The following is a 19,642-nucleotide window of genomic DNA, read 5'->3' as shown; positions in this document are numbered from 1 at the left end:
CGATGCAGTTGGTCCAGCATCAGGACCAGAGCTGGAGTCAGAGCATCTCTTCACATAAAACCACCGCTGGGACTTGTTCTCTAATATTAAAAATAAGTAGCTGTCTGCAGGTGAAAATACTTTTAACGCAGTAGAGACCACTTTTTGTAATGGAGCAATATCGATAGACTGCACTTTTTAATCACTGTTCTCGTGTGCATATTATCCGTTTATTCTGTGCTGTAATAACATAATCACTGGTATTATTCTAATCACTACCAACATTATCATTCAAAACAATAACATCATCATTTTCTTTTATTATTGTTTTTAATATTTATTACTGTTTGCTTATTGTTCTTTTGCTAATCTTATTACTGACCAATTGCAGCTGCAACAATGCAAATTTCCCCTTTAAAAGAACATCTAGTCTTCCTTATCTTTATTCAGTATATGCTTCATGCCTGTGTCATCCAATATTGGCCCTGGGGGACCATAGTCCCACATGTTTTAGATGTCTCATCTCACTTTCATCATCTACTTTTGCAGTCAAGTTTGTGAAGAGGTACTCATTAAAATCATAAGGGAGCAGTCGCAAACGTGTGGGGCTGTGCTCCTCCAGGATGCTGCTTTAATAATGTCAGTCACACTTTTGGCTTACAACAAATGTTCTGGGCTGAGTCCACTGGCTGGCTGCCTGTACAGTGTGAATAATAGTAGCTCGCACTATTGTCTTACATCAGGGACACTGTTTACATGGAGATTGCATATTCTCCCTGTGTGACAGATTATTATATTAGTGCTGTGTGCCTGCAATGGGTATTGAAATCAAAAAATATTCAGGATACGAAGTTTGTTGCTTCAAGCTCTTCAATCTATTATTGACATTCTTCAGTTCATCACAGATTATTAAAATATAGAAATTAAACAATATGTTATTTTTAAATTAGATTTCATTAAGAATAACAAGAATCTTAAAAAAATTTGGGGGAAAATTTGTATTGTGATCAACAACAAAAAATGTATAACAAAGTACATCAATATGATGAGTCTTTTGGTTTTATATTGTCCATTTTCAAAAAGAATTCCTTTTGCAGAGTCTGGCCAACACGAAAACACAGCAGAGCCAGTGTAAACTACAGCTCCAGTATAAATGCAATGCCTCAAACAAATCTGTTGGTGTCACTGTTGAAAAGCGCAGACAATCTTTTCAGGAGCAGAACAGACGGCAAAGGCTTCCCAAGGTCCATGGATGCTGAAGTTCAGGGCATCAGAGAGCCCACTGGACCGTAAACACTTCTGACATGGCTAATGCAATGTCGGTCACGGTCAGAGTCTGTGGAGAGAAGAACAAACTGAGCTTTAGTGGAAATAACACATGTTGTGACAGGAGGATGGCAAATCAATTCATTCAGAAGTGAACAAAAGAAATCCGAGCGGCGCATCACGAGACTCACCTTGGTGTCGGAGTGATATGTGAAATCACTGACTTTTTCACCATTTGCTAAAACATAGCGAGGTGGTGAGGGGACCCCGAACACCTGCAGCCCACCCAGCACCAGACCATCCAGGGATCCATTCAACTTGACAGGGTCACTCACAATCTGACACTGCGGGTGAAATAACATCCAATCATAATGAAGAGACTGAAATTAATAACAGCAGTAATCAAGTAACATGTAAAGCACTGCTGAGCCGTTTTTCAAACGCAAATACCACACCTGTCCAGCACTGAAGATAATATAGCAATAGTTTAACGTTTCAAAAGTGTCAAGGCTGTCGCCGTCATCCCAGAACAGGTCGCCCCAGGCCCAGCCGCCAGTGGACAGCGCCACCGTCAGGAAGAAAGGGTTCAGTCGTGAGGCGGTGGTTGTCAAAGCAGGCTCCTTTACAAGAAGAGGACGATTAAGGAAGAAGACGAAGAAAAGGAAGTTCATCAGAAGCCAGAGGAAGAAAAAAAAAAGAAAACAACAAGGTATTTGTGTTACATCTATTTGACCGATAAGTTGATTAATGGATTGACTTTAACACAAAAAAGCAAAAAAAACTAAACAAATTACAGTTAAAAAACATTCTGAAGCCATAATCATCGCATTCATCTGTGAACATATCCACATTAAAAAATAAAAATAAAAACATTTTCTTAATGCAATAGAAAGTATTGTGAAGCTATAATTATGTGTTGTGTAAATAGATACTTGAATACAGGTCAGAAGTTGTAAGTAAATTTCACAATCCAGATTTCTCACCAATTCCTCCCAATGAACCGAAAACACTGCAGTCCAGAGCAAACACCCACCTGTCGGGGGATGATGTGTCCCGCCCTCACATGGGCGTTAATAGTGTCCAAAGGGGCGGGCAGGAGCAAGTACTGACCGTCACTGTAGTACGGCTGACCCTTGAAACACCAAAATAATGCAAAGAACTGGTGATAATAAACTGGTGAACAGTGAAATTGTGTGTTACGACAGGCCACTTCCGATGTGCCGGCCTTTATCAGCTAACATGGATAAAAACTGATTTAACCTTGGCAGTGAGTTTTGAAGCGAAGCCTCAATACAGCACAGACAGTGTGAAACACATGAAAGCAGTTGAGCGACTCACATCGTGTACACTGTACCAGGTGCCAGGGGGCAGGTACGCAGCCAGCTCAACGGCTCCTTGCTCTAAAACTGGGCTAATGAGGAGGGAACTGCCCCACAGGAACTGGCGGTCGATCGTCCGACAGTTTGGGTCTGTGGGAAACCTAAAGGGCAGAACGGCGGCATCCTTGTGATTTTAATCATCAATGACAATTCGAATGAAGTTCACGATATCTGAAGAGACATTTTTCAAGATGTGTGCGGCCCATCGACATCTCATCTAAGAATATTGGAAATCGGATTAAATGGCACAAATTACAGCTTGACAGGTCTCTAATGTTTTCCATAAAATGTGAGTAAACAACACGAAGATAAAGTCCTCCCCCAACAGGCACTTTTGAACCTAAATGTTTGATCCTTATCAACACGTTATATTGAAATTCTTATCAAATCAGACGTGAGACCAAGTTTCTTAAGCATAATAATTCCCCCAAAAATAAGTGAGAATCCTGAAGGGACAGCAAAAAGAAAAAGAAGAGTGTGGGAACAACAGCTTTTTGGAGGAGAGAAGAAGAAAAAGGACACATACTCCATAAAGAGAGGCCTGGCCACGGTGTCAGCAGAAGTGTGTGCATGATGGAAGAGTGTGTAGAGGAACAGGAGAAGGGAGTAACGAAGGTTCAGTGCACTCCGCATGGCTGCCTGGGCCTTCTGCCCAAATACATAGGGCTCCTGAGGCTGTGGGACAAAGACAAACAGAAACACACACACACACACAATGAGAGGAGATAGTATTACCTCTATTTATTATACATGAAACAGATGGGCTGCCGTGGACACCAAGGTATAAATATGCAGGCCAGCTCTCCTTGACAAGTGACGTCGCAAATGAAGTTCACACAGAAAAACACACATCTTTACAAGCATATGTCCAGTAAGCATGGAGAAGAGAACTCATAAAAAGTGTGCGTCTCACTGCGTTGCCCCTGTCATTGTGGTTTCTCATAAACGGGTAGAACGCTCCGAGCTGCATCCATCTCACACACAGCTCCTCGGTGGTGTTGCCTTCAAAGCCACAGATATCCGCCCCTGCCAGAGGCACCCCGAACAGGCTGAACTGCAGCACGGCTGGAGACAACAGGCACACAAGATCAACCTACTTCAATCTACTAAAAAAAAAAAAAAAAAAAAAAAAAAAAAAAAAGATTATATTATATCTTGTGTTTTTAACATTTTAGCCGATGCGGTTTTTTAACAGAGGCTTTAATGTGCTTTTTGTCATTTTCATATTTCATTGTGTTCGTTTGTGTTCAATGCAGTCGTCACTATTCGGTGTTTTTACTCCTTGTTCATAACTTCCGCAGCTTCTTGTATTGGACTTTTATTTTGGGTCTCCAGCATAACACACGTCTGGGACAACTTCACACGCTCGCGCTCAAACGAAAAACATGAATGTACGAGTTTAGACGGAAACTTTCCAGTAATAATCACTCGATGTAGACCTTCTGCCATATATTTAGTTTCATTATCATTATGTCAATCTTTATAGGAAGCACTTTGAATTGTACTAACCTGCATCAAAAGTGAGTCTTTAAATAAAGCTTTATCCACTTATATCGAATAAATAAAATCAAATCATGGTACAGTTGTGTTTTGGCCCTGAAAATAACCTTCATTTCAACACTTTTACTGAACATCCTGGGTAAGACTAGACTTACATGTGTTGATATAAGTGAATGAAGCTGCTATGTTGGAACGTGCAGAACAAGCAAGCCAACACCATCCGCAAGCACCATTTCCTCTGGAAACCTCATCAAAGCAACAAATCTTAGAAATAATGGAAAAGACTTTGCTGTTGTGGCGAGTTCTCGTCTCGCGCTGAAAAGTGCAGCAAGACAACCGCCCAGAAAATCCCCTCACCGGGAACGGAGTACCGAAGCTGCTCCCAGTCACTCAGGACGTCTCCCGTCCACACGCCCGAGAAGCGTCCGATGCTGGGATAAGAGGAGCGCGACAGCACGAAGGGTCGCTTCATCTGCACTTTCGCAAGAGTACTGAGGATGATCCAAGAGACAAAAATGAATGCAAATGCTGGATTGCAGCTGCTTTATTTCTCTTGTTAAATCAATCCTGGCAAGGGACAGCCCCCAACGACTCGGGCCAATTGTTAAATAAGTCACCAGTCCATCCCAGAGCAAAGAGAAACAACCACACACACTCGTGTTCACCTCTATGAGCAATTTGCCGTGGCCGGTTAACGTCAAACAAAGGCTTTTGGAGCTCCTGCATGCAATCAAAAATGCTGCAAATGAAGGCAAAGTTTGATCGCACCAAATACTGATTTGTTTTAACCCCCCCCCCCCCCCGCCTTTTTTTTTTCCTGTAAAGCTTGCATGTATTTCTTTTATTTCTTTATAATTCACTGGGAATCGCCTTGCGTCTGAATGGTGCTCTATAAATAAATCTGCCTCGGCTTTAGGTTTATTCAAATGAATAATACGAATATTTATATTTCTGAAAACATTCTCCTGCTGCAGCCACTTGCCAAAACCTTTTTGGGCTGTACTGTACATCTTATCGCCGTCTGACCTCACCTGTATGTTGCGTACGCTTCTGTCAGCCCGTAAAGATTGTGCAGGTTGTAGTGAGAGGACAGTTTCTGCTGAGCTGACATGCAAAGAGTTCTCGAGTTCAAACGGCCTCCAACCACACCTGTTTGAACAACATCCAGAGAGATTGCATCAGTTATCTCGTCTCCCAACTTATTGATAGCAGAACTTTGATATGAACGCAATACCAATAGTACGGTATTTGCAACGGTGATTCTGACCACTCACTGGGTGTGAAGGGTGGATTTTCCAAATCACTGTCGGGACATCCGTCTACCGAGCCCTGCACAAAACTGGCTGGCTCATTCATGTCCTGGGTGGATCATTTGAGGGAGAAACTAAATGTAAGTTATTGTTTTTTTATGATCCGAATGTGCAATGCAAACCAAACACACAATCAAAAATCCGCTGACAATTTGAATCGAAGGCACATCGAAATAACACGTCGTGTTTAGGAATGTACGTACAATCCACAGACCATCCACGGGAACTTTGGAATGAAAATCTTTGATGCAGTCCTCCCACCACTGCTGAGTCTCTGGGTTGGTGAAGTCTGGGAAGGCAGTGGGGCCGGGCCAAACCTGGGTACAATGTGCAACATGCATGACAACCACATCCAGGTTTTAAATAAATAAATAAATACTGAATGATACTGTACATGAAAGCCTATATTTTCTCCACAAAAGAAAGCCTTTACCTTCCCGATCAAGACACCTCCTGTGGCATTTTTGATAAAAACCTCTCGTTTCAGGCCGTCATCAAAGGGAGGGTAAGTTCCAGGAGGACTGGTGCTGCTGATGCCTGGATCCTGGAGCAGAAAACAGGACAGAAGGCCTCGGTCAGGAGTCAAGAGGTTTCTGCTGCCATCTACTGGAACAACGTCGCTCATCCTACAAGCTCAGAAAACCAAGAGGGGAAAAAAACCAAATAGCTCATCTTTGTTTGTTTGTTTCTAAACAAGTTGGGCAAAAATTGCTTTTTCATTCGGGGGCGAAGGTTGATGAAGCCATTTAAACTGAAACTTGTCGCACCAGGATGAGGATGTACTTCATGCCTCTTCTATGAAACTCCTCCACCATCTCTGGAAGGTCGCTGAACCGCCAGGGGTCAAAGGTGAACACCCTTTGCTTATGTGCATAATCCAAGTCGTTCCACTGCACGTCCTGTTGGGTAAAACAAAACACATCTTACTTAAATATTCAGAGTGATAATGCTGACATGAAAAAAAAAAAAAAAGAAAAAGAAAGGCATGAGAGAGTGAGGTTTACCAATGGAAACTTGGCATCGTGCATGTGCTGCGCTACCCTCCGCGTGGTGTTACTGGTGGTGTAACCCCAGCGACAGAGATGAAAGCCCAGTGACCAATAAGGAGGCATCATGGGATAGCCTAGAATGGATAGAAATGCATTAATATATACATCCCCCACGATCGTATCTGCGTTCTTTCAGACATACACACAATTACATGCCTCCATCCTACATACGTATGTCACAGTTACTACATTTAGTTACTACTAAATGTCTCCTATACACCCCAACAGACATACCGATAATTTGGAGGTACTGTCGTACGACACTTGAAGGGTCGGGACCAAGGAAAATATAGAGATCCAGGATTCCTCCGGTGGACACCCACGTGAGAGCCGGGGTGGGCTGCAGCGCCACCTCTACAGAGACAGTAAGACATCAAATGCTTGTATATTCGTAGGAAAGTGGAAGGAAAAATGCCGAGGGGTTGATATGTGCAACATATAGAACATATGGCTCAATACCCATTGCATTGCTATTGAGAAGAAAAACGCCATGTGCCAAGCCATCTTCTTCTTGTACAATGTAAAATGGGTGGGAACCATATAGGTTTGCATCCGCCTATAGAGATGGACAAAGTTGAGTTTCAGGTTCATGTTGCTATTTGTCATATTTTCATTGTTTCATTTATTTCTTTTCTAATTCTAAACTTAAAGTTAAATTGAAACCGGAAGGAAACCCAGTGAAGAGAATATAAAACTGATGCAAATCCTTTTATTGGGTCATGTTTGTTATCTTGCAGCAGCACTTTTGACCAGCTGAAGTTGATTCATTGGCCGATGAATCGCTGAGGCAAGTGGAAAGAGAGTTACAACACTTGAACCTTGAACTATTTCCGAACTGATTGCCCGTGTCCTCATTTCTTCAAAGTTGGCCAAAGCAACCAGGGGCTGACAGACTGATGTGATTCCAGAGGTGGTCAATTAATTCTCCCATGGGGCCCACGTGGAAGACTATAACCACGGTGGAGGGTCATATTTTCTACTTAAAAGGCCATATCAATGAAAAATCTTCCAGGTGATGTTTGAAAATGGCTCCCTGACACTTTGGCTGGGTTACCACTGCAGCGACGTACATGTGGGGCCGTGTCTCTGTTCCAGAAGCTCAGAGAAGTCCAGTTAAGGTCCAAGCGGAGGGAGGTGTAATGCTCCCCGAGGCCGGACACAAAAGAGGAGGCCAGTGTGGTGGACAGCTGCAGGTATTGGTCAGCAAACAGCAGAGGAGCAACTGTGGTGTTCATACTGAAGAGACATTAGAAGATGCGCGCTATCTTACAATCAAAAGTTCAGATTCAGGATTCATAAAGTCGAGTTAATTATATCAAGAAGAAGGGATACAGGACAATACAAAAGTCAAATATATAGCTGTGTACGTAGAAAAGAAAAACTACTAGACAAAAAAATTATAATAAATCAAAAACATCTCTTATATTTACACACATTTCAGGAATCCAGGTGTTTCCCACAGAACACAAATATGTGTGTTAGAGTACTGAATATACAGAATGTATAATGTATGTTTTAATAATCTTATTAGGAACTTTAACACATGACAAGCAGAGAAGGTAGAAAATGACTTGCTTTTAGGCATCTATTCATATTAATGTACGCTCCCTACAGGCTTGCAATTTCAGTTTGATTTTTAGGTTTCATGTCACTTTTAATGTACGTCCTCCCACGCCAAGACAAGAGGACATAACTCTGAATACAAAACTTGAGAAAAACGTGACAGAGGCGAGAGCATGTGGAAAAGACATAATAAATATGAAATGAAGTGAACACCATTTAAGATGATCATAACAGCAAGACATTCCCCATCCATGGTCTTAATTAAGGAAGAGTGTTTTGGAGTTTCCGCCTCAAAATCATCGGGTTGCGTACATAATTTCACCTAAATAGATGAGAACTTAAGAGATTGACTCACATCACCCTCCCGTTGGATTTCCGTCGCACTACGAAGCCAAATGGGTCAGGGTGGTATTCGATGGTATGCAGGACGTCCTCAGGCGCGGCGTTCCTGTGAGGGGTGCCAGCTGGGAGGGGGACCTCATAACGCTGAGACGAAGGGTCTTTCAACTACCACAGAAATAAGTCGGTGACCATTTTTACAAATCACTTGCCCGAGGAGCAGATATGAGTGAAGGCAGGGTCACTATTTATGGAGAGACAGATAATCACACACACACACACATTGACAACTACCTACTATCTCTGTCCCCCCCCCCCCCCCCCCCCCCCAAAAAAAAATTGAATTAAGTGTATGTCTCTCTCTGTTTGCATTGTGTCTGGAGAGGATCAAACTGAATACATTTTGCATATACTGTATATATAAATATTAGTGTTGCGTGCAGATGACAACACACTTGTGGGTATTTACAGTGAGGTGCAGGCAGCCTGGACCTTCTTCCATGACCTCCAGCCTGAGAGAGGGAACGTCTTTAGGGAGATAGGAGGGATGGACCCGTGTCAGAGTGGCAGCATGTCCCCGCCTGGTGGGCGTGAGGGATCCCATCGTGTAACCTGGGTACGAACTGGGGTAGAAACACCACGGGGGTCCCGTGTGGTTGTGCAGAGGGGAGTAGCAGCAGCCCCTCCGCTCACACTCCTCCTGGCCGAGGGTCTTGTCTCTGTCGCACGCGAACCGGGCATCGGCAGCCGCGGTGCATTCACGTGCCCCGGGAACTTTCAACACCCGGGGTGTCTCTGGAACAAACCGTCTGCCCGTGTTGTGCTGTGGTTCTGGCGGAGAATGAACAAGTCGATCGTCGTGGATTGACACACGCAGTCTGTGGTCGTCACCCAACCAGGCGAACAACGAAAAAGCGAGTAGGAGCAGGACGGCAGCGAAGCCAGGCGGAGTTGTCATAACGCAGGCGAAGCAGCGCAACACAGGCGCGTTTTTAGCGAGTTCACACGGAGAGTTATCACAGCCAGCACGACAGGAAACAAGTGTCAGAATTCAGCTTGATGGCTTACACATTCGTGGTAAAAACACGCCAGTCACAGAAAAACAATGGAAACACGAAGGCTGAAATGAATACTACGGCAAGCAGACTTGGACAAAAAAGGCTATTTTTGCTCCGTGACAGTGGAGGTGAAATGTTGTGTCATACGGTAACAGTTATATTCCATTGTCTACAGAGGGTGCTTGATAAAATTATAAAATTCAAATCACATTTCTCAGACCAAAACAGTCTATATGACACATTTACAGGTCAAATTATTGTTTTTCTCTTAAAAGATTAAAGAATATTGTCTGCTAAATTGAAACAAAACCTTTGAATATTTGTTCACACTGTGAGTGTAACTAATGTATGTTTTAACTGGAGGATCATCACACAAATGTTTTTTTTTTTTTTATATTTAATTACAGTGTTGTCTGCTCACATTCTTTAGCAGTGGGTGAAAATAGTGTTTCAGTGTTTAATCAGCATTCACACCACAGAAGCAGATCCAGATAGTTGGCCTAATATGCTATACACGTGTTTCACATTGTGAAGTCCTCGTGTCTAGAATGCTTCCACTATCCAAGGTGGTTGTTAAACCACCTGCCTTTACTGTCCAGATTTTCTATACATGTCTGATGGGTGCTTGCATGTCCTTTTCACCTGACTGCAGCAGTTTCCACCAAGGGCAGATGCTCCCTTCTTCTTTACCCTTACCGGCAGTTGTGTCCATTCTCTTGTTCGACCACTTTGTTGAGGGGTGGGGTAGGGGGTGGCTTCCCACGTCTGGTTACAATTCACATTTTGTCATGCTCCAGCTCTCTCCTGTCTGTATTCTTCCTATTGGTTGGTAGATGTTGAATGTGTGTCTGCAGGTTTTTACTTACTGTTTAAGTGTTCTGTTGTTTATTTGGAGTTGACAGTTTGAGGTTGTCAATAACCAACACAGAACTACATTTAAAAATAAGAATCCATTGTCTTTAGAAACATTTAGTTTTTAATTTTCATTGACAGAACTTCCAAGTTTTCATCAAAAACAAATTGCATCCATTAAAAACAGATTTTACATTTGCAGTTTTATCGTGAGTTTGAATAATCAACATTGTTCATCTCTTTTGCACAAAATGTATGCATTAGTTTATCAACAGTGATCTTATGCTCATAATGAATTATTGTTGACATGATTACAATGACAATTTATACTTTATGAATGTCTAGAAAAATGCAACGACTCATAGTAATGTAATACACTCAGTTGGTTTGCTATTATTATATCTGTGTTACAAACGAGTGAATAATGACACAATTCATTTTTTTTTGGTTAATTTGCTCCACAATCTCTCATTGTATCTGTGAAAATACATTTTTATACAAGGTGTGTTCAAAAACCCATGCAAACCATAATTGCAGAATAAACACTTTTCAGACCATTAAATGTTAAGTTTCTGTGTAGTAACATGATTGTATTTACAATTTTTTTCACATGGCACTGCTTTCATTGTTAGGTGCACTTGTATCCATCTCAATAAAACACAAAGAGATGCACATTTTAAACTATCTTACAGCTCGCAACGCTAATATTCACACTACTTTCATTTTGTTTTAATGCCAATCAGCGTAAAGGCTTGTGTGAACTTTCATGAATCCCTTCATGCTCCTGGTGCTGAAGTGGAAGTCGGACTCTGGCATCAGCAGGTCTTTCACCCTCAAGCATTGTTCAGCACTACGTTTTCACAATGATGTTGTATGCAACAGGACCTCTGAAGGTGAACCCCAAATAGAAGGTAATATTTTCATTGCTGTGAGGCACTGAAGGTATGTGAAGAGGCAGGATACTGAACTTCTTTTTCTGAGGGCCTTCGAGGTACACTTTTCCATCTTCAGTCCATCCAGAAACTTGTTTCAGTATCTTCGTGATCTCTGGCATTTTCCATGCTGCGCCACTAAACCACTTCATGCGTTTCTCGGAGACCGACAACATATTGGTCACTTTTCCAATCTTCCTCTTGTGGACAAACTTATCCAATCCGTTCCCATTTCCCAGGAAAAAATGGGTGTAGATCCTTCGTTTCCGGGGAGGAATGTCTTTCATCTTGTTCCAGTAGTCTTTGTCCAAGTGTTCTACAGCTGACTGGACAATTTCATACTTTGCTTCTTTCTCATGGTCTGTGTCATTATCCTCAGGCCAGAACAGCAAGGTAAGCAAAAACAGCGCACTTGGCCAGCATTTTCTTTTGTCAGTTGGAAACTGACGACAGAGTGCCTGTAACTCTCTCAGAGGTGCTACCTGTTTGTTCTGTGGCGACAGGCAGTTCAGGGAGATCTGGGCTGTGATGTAATTGACAATGTCCCTTTGACCAAAGTTGGCCCTTAAAGGACTGCTTGGGTAAAGAGAAAGAATATCCTCAAGTAGGCGCACTGAATTGCCTTGGTCTGTTAACTTGGAGAGAATGGATGTTATATTACCCCCTCCAAGATGGTAGATGATCATACGTTTTTGGAAAGGAGATAGATCGGCTTGATGACTGGACTGACCATGTTGCTGGAAGGCAGAAGAGTATAGTTCACTGAAGTACTTCCCATACTCTGAAGACCTTTTTGACAGCCAAGTCAGTGGATGACTTATCTTCTCTTCAGGACTTTCTGGAGTCTCTACTTCGTCTGAGGTGATGTCTGTCTGAAAGTAACTGAGATCCTCTGAAATCCATTCCAAAGCCTCTTGCATTGACGTGTGGAGTTTTTTCAAACGCTCATGAAATGGTTTCCAAGCATCTTTAACTTCCTCAGGTATGTAATCTGTTACCAGGTACTTCATGCACTCTGAATGGCCATTACCTTTTTCGGAAAACACTTGCAAGGAAGAGATGAGCTTCAGTAGGTTGCAGCCAACTTCAACTTCAGAAAAATATCCATTACTGTTCAAGTTGTCCATGTCTGCGTTTGCTGCTCTTTCACATTCTTGAAAACACTCAAGGGCCGTCAGTGCCGTCTCCACGGCGTTTGCTGTGTTTTCTGCAGTTTTTGGTTTCTTCTCAATGGCTTTCCACTTTGCTTGGAACCATTTTCTGTACACTTGCCCTTTGGTGTCAAGTATATACGAGTTATTTGGCAGTTGTTTAGCTGCAGTTTCTGCCCAGTGTCTGGCCTCTTCAAACTTTTCATGATGGTAATGAAGACGAGCGAGCTGTTGCGCAAAGAATGGATCATCATGGAAACGCTGGAATGCTTCCTTGAGCAACTCAATTGCTTTGTCTGGGCTTTTTTCGTTTTCACGCACATGCTCAATGAGAGGAGAAAAAAAACTATCATATTCATCTCCTTTGTTTATTCTAGACCTTCTCAAGAAAAGATGTCTCAAAAAGGACAGATAGTCATCCCTTCCAAACCTGTGCTCAAACAGCACATTTTCACGGAGCAAATCTAATGCCAAACTGCAATGGGTCTGTTGGGGTCCCAGAAGTTGCTGGAGGATTTCTTTTGCAACAAGTGGATGAATGATCCTGATCGATTCAATGTGCGTCTTGTCATCTCGGAGATGCAAAAACACTAATTTAGCCTGTTCACTGAGGGACTTCTCAAAGTGATACTGGCGGAACCTCTCCAGGTGAATCTGTAAAGCAAGCAAAGCTTCACAATGGGACTGGGAGATGAAAGAGTTTTGAACGTAGGTGTTGAGCAACGCCACATAATGAATGAGGCGCGTGACGACAGAGTCACGTTTAATATCTTGGAACAAATGTTCCACAAACTGCTGAACATAATCTCCAGCGAATTCTTTGCTCATCAAGACAAATGTCAGGATGAAGTCTGGCTCATAGTGCTCCTCAAGCACCTCTCGTTTTCCAGCAAACTTTCTCTTCTCTTCAACTGACAGTTTGTGAGTGACGGACACGTTCTGCACTGGAGATTCCTTACATCTCTTTTCTGGCTCATTGGAACGTCTGCAGCTCACTAAAATGAAACACAAAGTTCCATGCTGGACTCGTTTGGTGTTGATGGCAACCTCCAGCTCATTCCGGAGATCATCAAGATACTCTTTGTTTGAATCTTCAATCAGAAGCAGCACAGGGAGACACGTCTGTGGATCTTTTTCTGTGTGTTCTCTGAGCTGAACGGCATGCTGAGCAACAACACCCACCGAGTACGAAGGCTTCACAACAGCACACCTCAGGTCCTTCCTGTTGTTCCACAGCACCTGTCTTGCCACAGTGCTTCCACCACTGCCCGGATGGTGATAGATGTTTATGATGAACACTGGAGTCTGATCTGCATTAAAATTCAAAGCCTTTTTTAGGATATCCGAAGTCTCGTGATATGCATCTCTTTCAATCACCTCCCCAACATACTTGTGCTCAGCAAGCCAAAAGTTCAACCAAGTCACTCTCCCCCCATGGTAGAACTGACTGTCAATGTTGGCTTTTTCTTCATTGATGAAGTCTTCGCTTGTTTCATTACAATGATCAACTGTCAGAATTTCCAAACAGTACATCTGTTCCTCTACTTGTGTTTCGAGTACACAGGTTCCTTTTACAAAGACCGGCAAGTACTTGCTGACACATGCTTTGACGGGCTGCACATGTTGCAGAGTTGCATTGACGTGGCTCATTTTCATCCCGACAACACTTGAATTGTTCACCACCTGTTGTCCACATGAACCCTCTGCAAAGCTCTGCCACTTCTGGAAGTTGATCTCGGATTCACTGATGCAGATGATGTCCTCATGACCTTCCATGTCTGTGAAAAACTCATAAAAGGTGTGCAAGAGTGGTTTTTCCACTGGAGAGGTGAGAAGAAAAATGACCTGAAATGCCCCTTTTGGTAGGATTTGTTTACAGATCAAAGACACAGATTCCCGCAGCAAAGTAATTTTTGTCTTGATCCAAGTCATCTCATCACATGGCGTTTCATTTCCCTTGAAGTCAGTGCGACCATTGCAGAAGATCCAACTTGTTTGCTCAAAGAGATGCAAGAGGTCGGAGAATTCTTTGATGGTCATGCCGCTGGGCATGCGGTAGCTCTGCAGGGAATGCATGTTTGCAGTATGATGCTGAAGGTATTTACTGCAAAGTCCAGATATCTTTGAGTCTGGGTCAAAGTCAAACACGCAGAATATCTTCATGTTAAGCAGCCACTCAATGTTGCAAAGATCCTCAGGCAAGAATTTGTTCGTGACGAGTATGAACCATTTTTCCTTTTCAATGAATTTCTTCCCACTCGTCATCAGCATCGTGAGTTTTCTTCCGAGGTCTTGGCATATTCCCGGAGCGCGAAGGAACAGATTTTTCTCGGCGTCATCTCTTTGTGTGTCTCGATCTTTGACTCTCTGGTAAAAATCACTTAAGTCTTTGTCACTCACTGGCTCGGTTTTTGAGCCGACCCTTCGCAAAATGGCTTCTTTCTCATATTCTATTTTGTTAGTTGACTCTTTGAAGTTCGGCAGGCGGACTGCGTAAACCTTGCTCTCCACAATCTTCAGTGAGGGTACTATGTCAACCTCCACCACGTACCTCCTTTCTTCTGTGTTTTCTAAATCCATAACCTCAATGAACCTCGGCGGTCGCACACACTGTCGTACATGCTCATTTTCAGAGCAACTCTTTTCAATGTAGTCCAAAGCATCGATATAAATGTCCTTCTCTTGCACGGGGATTCCGATTATCTCGCCGTGAACATATCCTGCGTCGTCCTTGCTGTCCATCACACCAAAATGTATCGTACCATTTGATCTGATGTTCATGCAGCCCGTCGCAAATTTCAAAACCTCTTTGGCAAACTTGGCTTGGAGTCTCGTGCGGTCCAGTCCTGCAGCCACAGCGAAAGACTTGAACTCATGGCAGGGGGATATCAGATTGAAAGCACCCGATTCAGGTTGCAGGACTCTGTGCTTTACATATATGAAGTCAATGGCATCTTGATCAAACGGCCTTGGCTTGCAGTCCTCTTTTGAAGTTTTTGAGCATTGAGTGAATTGTTTTCCCTCCAACACATCTTGATGGATCTGCTCTGAAGCGTTTTCACTTGTTTTAGAAAGAGATTGGGAGGATTTCTTACTGGTCTTTTGCTCCACTTCAGGTTTTTTGCCGGCGGGCATCTTTTTCTTCTCCTCACATTTTTGCAGGGACTTAAGAAGCTCATCTCTTTTCTGAAGAATGAAGTGAGCTGGCCCTAATTTCATGCCAATCTTTGATTTCAAAAACTCTTCATCAAGTGTGAGAAGAATTTTTCCATCGACTTCTTCCTTATAAATCTTTTCTATGTAGTGATCTTTGACTCCGATTGATCTTAGCCAGGAGCTCACTTGGGATTCAGTCCAATTCTTTGGTGATCCCTCAAGTGTGTCAGCTAAAATAATGAAAACAGATTCAAATAAATGGGTTATACATCTAATACAGCAGATGAGTTGTTCAGCAGTAGTACATTTAGTAATACAATTTCATTTAAATAATAAAAATATTTTTACTGCTCTGTTTACAACTTCCCTATTCATTTCCTGTCTTTCTTGTACTCCTGTACTACATTTAATAGCTACAACTTTACAAAATGATCAAAACATACAAACTTGACTACATCAATACCTGGTATATACTGGAACGTGTGAGCGTAAGTTCAAACATTTTGTAAAATACCGTAATTACATGTGCCTTTTGTTACAGGCCAAGCCTTTCACTTTAAATGTCAAGTGCATTGTGGGAAGTGGAGTCGGAGCATGCTTTGGCTTTGGGAAGTGTAGTTTTTGTTGTTGTCCTGCTGTGCTCTGGCGTTATACTGCAGGTGTGTGTGTGTGTGTGTGTGTGTGTGTGTGTGTGTGTGTGTGTGTGTGTGTGTGTGTGTGTGTGTGTGTGTGTGTGTGTGTGTAATGACCGGTGTTAATCCGGCACGCGTTACAAAGAAGAATAAACGGCCACAACTCTGCAACCACTGGCAAATTCCCTGTCTCTCTCCATCCAACTCCACATCATAATTGGCCCGACAGACAAGTGGGTGAAACTCCGTAATAAATCAGGCATGAGGGGGTGTTCTTCTGTTGAGAACTATATGGTAACTAAAAAAAATTTTTTTAATGGGCATTAATAGTAATCTTAGATACTCACCCATGGTTTATTGTCTTTCTTTTTCAAATCATCGGAAATTTGCCATCTGGAAAAAGAATAATTTAGCCCATGACGTGGTGTTTTTCTGAACAAACTTTGACATATCAGTAAGGATCAGCTCTGGTTCAGTGAAACCCTCCCTGCTGAGTCATTCTACTAAGAGATATGAAAGTACATATTCATGCACCTAGGAAAACACAACAACAAGTTAGTATTCTTTAACAGAGTCTAACCATTTCCTCAGAATTATTATTTCAATCTCAAGATTTTCACCTTTTTTTTTTTTTCTGAAATCAATGTCAGAATTCAGTTTTGTTTCCAGAGCTGTGACTTACTGAGAAGGAACATTCAGAACCAAACCAAACAACATGGTATGTAAAGCCAATGTGACAAAATGCCAAATAGCACACGCAGAATGGCATTTTATTGAGATGTTGCAGAAGTACATGATGGAGTGATGGTATGAACCAGGTACAACTTTACAAAAAGTTTGACTTCATGAACACCTGATATAAAAACCTTTTTTTTTTTATGCTGAAGAAAATATATTTAACTCAAGAATTTATTTTAATTTTTTTTCAAAAGGGGCATTAACAGAAATCTTGATTACTCACCCATGATTTCTTCTCTTTTAGTCAAACTTTCGGAGCGTTTCCATCTACAGAAGAAATAATTCAGCCCATTAATTTGTGGCAAGTGATCAAGTTTGTGATGAACATGTCGGTGAAGATCAGCTCTGGCTCAGTGGAACCCTTTTCCTGCTGAGTCATTGTGCTGAGAGATAGGGGAATATTCATGCATTTAAGAAAACATGACAAATTGGACTTCTCCTGAATTAAAGACTTAGACACGTGTGAGATCCTGACATGAAAAACCCAGCAGATTAATAAAATAGTAAAGGCCTCAAAGAGGTCAGAAGGTTCACAGAGAGAAGCTGTAGGAGAGGCAGACCGTGGTCAGATGGAGGAAAGTTGGGAAAAACCTTTGTTTTCTGTATTTACCTGGTTCAACATGGATCTATGTGTCAAAAACAGAGAATTGTACTATTTTCACAAAATAATAAAGGTTTCACAAATCTGCAACTGTGTGTTTTACACTTCTCTTGATTAGAACACAAGTAAGATACAGGAATAATGACATCCATGTCAATTAGTTCATAACGAAGAATCAAACTGCCCTCCATAAGAGAGCATGATATTTATGACATGTTTTATCCTGTCAGGGGAAACAAAGGAGCAGATTTCATAAGAGAGGGTGTCACTGCTGTTGAGGAAGTCTGACAGGTATTTCAGGTATAGTGGTTTTCGATCTGGAACTTGGGTCAATGTGGCCCAAGTACAAAGAAATTAAAAATAGACGTGATATGTGCCCTTTTTAAAAGGTTTCACAAATCTGAAAGTTTGTTTTTGTTTTAAATGTTTAGCTTCGGTAGGATAGTCTAGTCCAGACCTGAGAAGTCCAGGTATGGTGATTTTCAAGTTGAATGTGGTCCAATTTGGTGTAGGTATGAAAGAATAATCTGTAATATCTCCCTTTAGACATTTTCACAAATAGAATAAAGGTTAAATATTGGTTGGGCAAAGATTATGTTAACTAAAATATATGGTACATCAATACACAGTACAGAAAACAGCCAAACAAACAGTGACGATGTATGTTCCTACCTGGGTAAAATATTTTGGAGAATCTGCCGTCCTCCATTTCCTGCTGAGGTTTGCAGTCGAAGTGATTCTCGGTGGTTCTGCAGCACAAACTGACTGATCAGGGTTTTAAGTTTCGAATTTGAGGAAACGACTGCACACGACACCCCCACCGGAAGTTCGCCATAAACTGAAAAGATTCCAGCCCCACGATAAAGTCACTCCACCGATCTACATAATAACACCGACAGCCTGCGGCGCTATTACCAGTAAGTAAACAAAATGTAAACATGATTACAGTCGTGATTGAGCGTATCCACGCTGCTAGATATATGGTTCGATTTCGCATATCTAAGCCGACAGCTCATAAAATAAACATTTTTATTTTAAAGAAAAACGATACCTTGTGTTTCATCCGGAGTGGACACTGGGAGGAATCACGTTACTGTTACCGAGAGCAGCGTCTCTCCAGCGGGGCGGACGAGCGGACCCGGAGACATGTCGCTCCCTCCAGCAGCGGGGTTGCCAGTTATGAATGTGTGTTTCCAGCCTGACCAACAAATAAAACACACACAAAAAAAAAACCCGTCCAATTTATAACAACCTCGACAAACTCATGGTAAAAATCATACCTTGCAAAATAGGTTGCACTAAGTAAGCAAACTAAAATTAGAAACAGGCACGTGACACGTGATTGCAAAAAAAAAAAAAAAAAGGCAACATGACATGTACCAGTTCAGAAGCCTGATATACAGTCAACATTTTCTGATCAAAAACGTCATAATTCGGAAAAAAAAGGTCAATATTCCGACTGTGTAAGAATTATTAGTTTGAATTCAATATTTTGACAATTCTCCAAATATACCGAGTTTGGAGTCATAAGTCTCATTTTTTTTGGCAGAATTAAGAGCCAGATTTAATAAAAGTGATTGTAATATATAATAATTAAATTATATTTCTACAACACCAAATAGAAAAGTAATTTTAAGGCACTTTCATACAGAAGCATATTGCATTCACATGACAAAATAAAAATGGAATATGTTTTTCTGAATTAATGACAATTATCTCATAATTATGAGCAAAAATTTATTATTAAAAATTTGGCTCTGTTTTTCTGAATTTATGAGATAATGTTTTCTTAATAAAAAAAAAATTGGCTCTGTTGTTCTGCATTAATGAGACAGTGGTGTGTTATTCCAAGCATAAACTCTGCTAGACCGTTGTATTAAACAGGCATGCCCCAGCTCTCAAGTTTAATCCCGTTTTATTTCCATTTGGTTTGAGGTATTGGGAGATACTCTTGTGTTTAAGGATTGCTGATGGTATTGTTATTAGTTTGTCAACTTTGTACAGTGTTACCTCGGCCGGTTTATAACGCCAAACTGTAGTTCGGAGACCCGTTTTTTTTGTTTTGTTTCTTCCAGAAAACATCTCAGAAATTTTGAAAAACAGAGCCATTTTTTTATAATTTTTTTTCTCATAATTC

The 19,642-nt window shown here is 41.6% G+C and overlaps 1 protein-coding gene across 4 annotated transcripts; it reads right to left on the bottom strand.

The window, feature by feature from the left end:
• Window positions 1–581: 581 nt before the first annotated feature.
• LOC308124961 (lysosomal alpha-glucosidase-like) lies at window positions 582–18,668 on the bottom strand. Of its 4 annotated transcripts, XM_080488387.1 has the most exons (22): window positions 18,178–18,293; window positions 17,128–17,171; window positions 16,514–16,559; window positions 8,855–9,216; window positions 8,402–8,553; window positions 7,554–7,719; window positions 6,943–7,039; window positions 6,718–6,837; window positions 6,439–6,557; window positions 6,202–6,333; window positions 5,868–5,978; window positions 5,638–5,751; window positions 5,399–5,483; window positions 5,156–5,273; window positions 4,482–4,615; window positions 3,538–3,689; window positions 3,151–3,299; window positions 2,584–2,725; window positions 2,279–2,377; window positions 1,701–1,865; window positions 1,437–1,589; window positions 582–1,315 (listed from the first exon to the last, which is right to left on the bottom strand). In XM_080488387.1, the coding sequence occupies exons 3-22, from the start codon at window positions 16,515–16,517 to the stop codon at window positions 1,250–1,252; spliced, it is 2,640 nt and encodes an 879-aa protein (XP_080344513.1). In that variant the 5' UTR covers window positions 16,518–16,559; window positions 17,128–17,171; window positions 18,178–18,293; the 3' UTR covers window positions 582–1,249. The 4 variants fall into 4 exon arrangements, with proteins under 4 accessions (XP_080344513.1, XP_080344512.1, XP_080344511.1 ...); XM_080488386.1 differs by lacking the exons at window positions 16,514–16,559; window positions 17,128–17,171; window positions 18,178–18,293 and having other exon boundaries at window positions 8,855–9,524; XM_080488385.1 differs by lacking the exons at window positions 582–1,315; window positions 1,437–1,589; window positions 1,701–1,865; ... (14 more) ...; window positions 8,402–8,553; window positions 8,855–9,216 and adding exons at window positions 9,849–15,764; window positions 18,557–18,668 and having other exon boundaries at window positions 18,178–18,254.
• Window positions 18,669–19,642: the final 974 nt, after the last annotated feature.

The sequence above is a fragment of the Lipophrys pholis genome (genome assembly GCF_963383615.2).
Source record: "Lipophrys pholis genome assembly, chromosome: 19".
NCBI lineage: Eukaryota > Metazoa > Chordata > Actinopteri > Blenniiformes > Blenniidae > Lipophrys > Lipophrys pholis.
The sequence above is the reverse complement of the archived record's forward strand: the minus strand, read 5'-3'. Positions and strand labels throughout refer to the sequence as shown.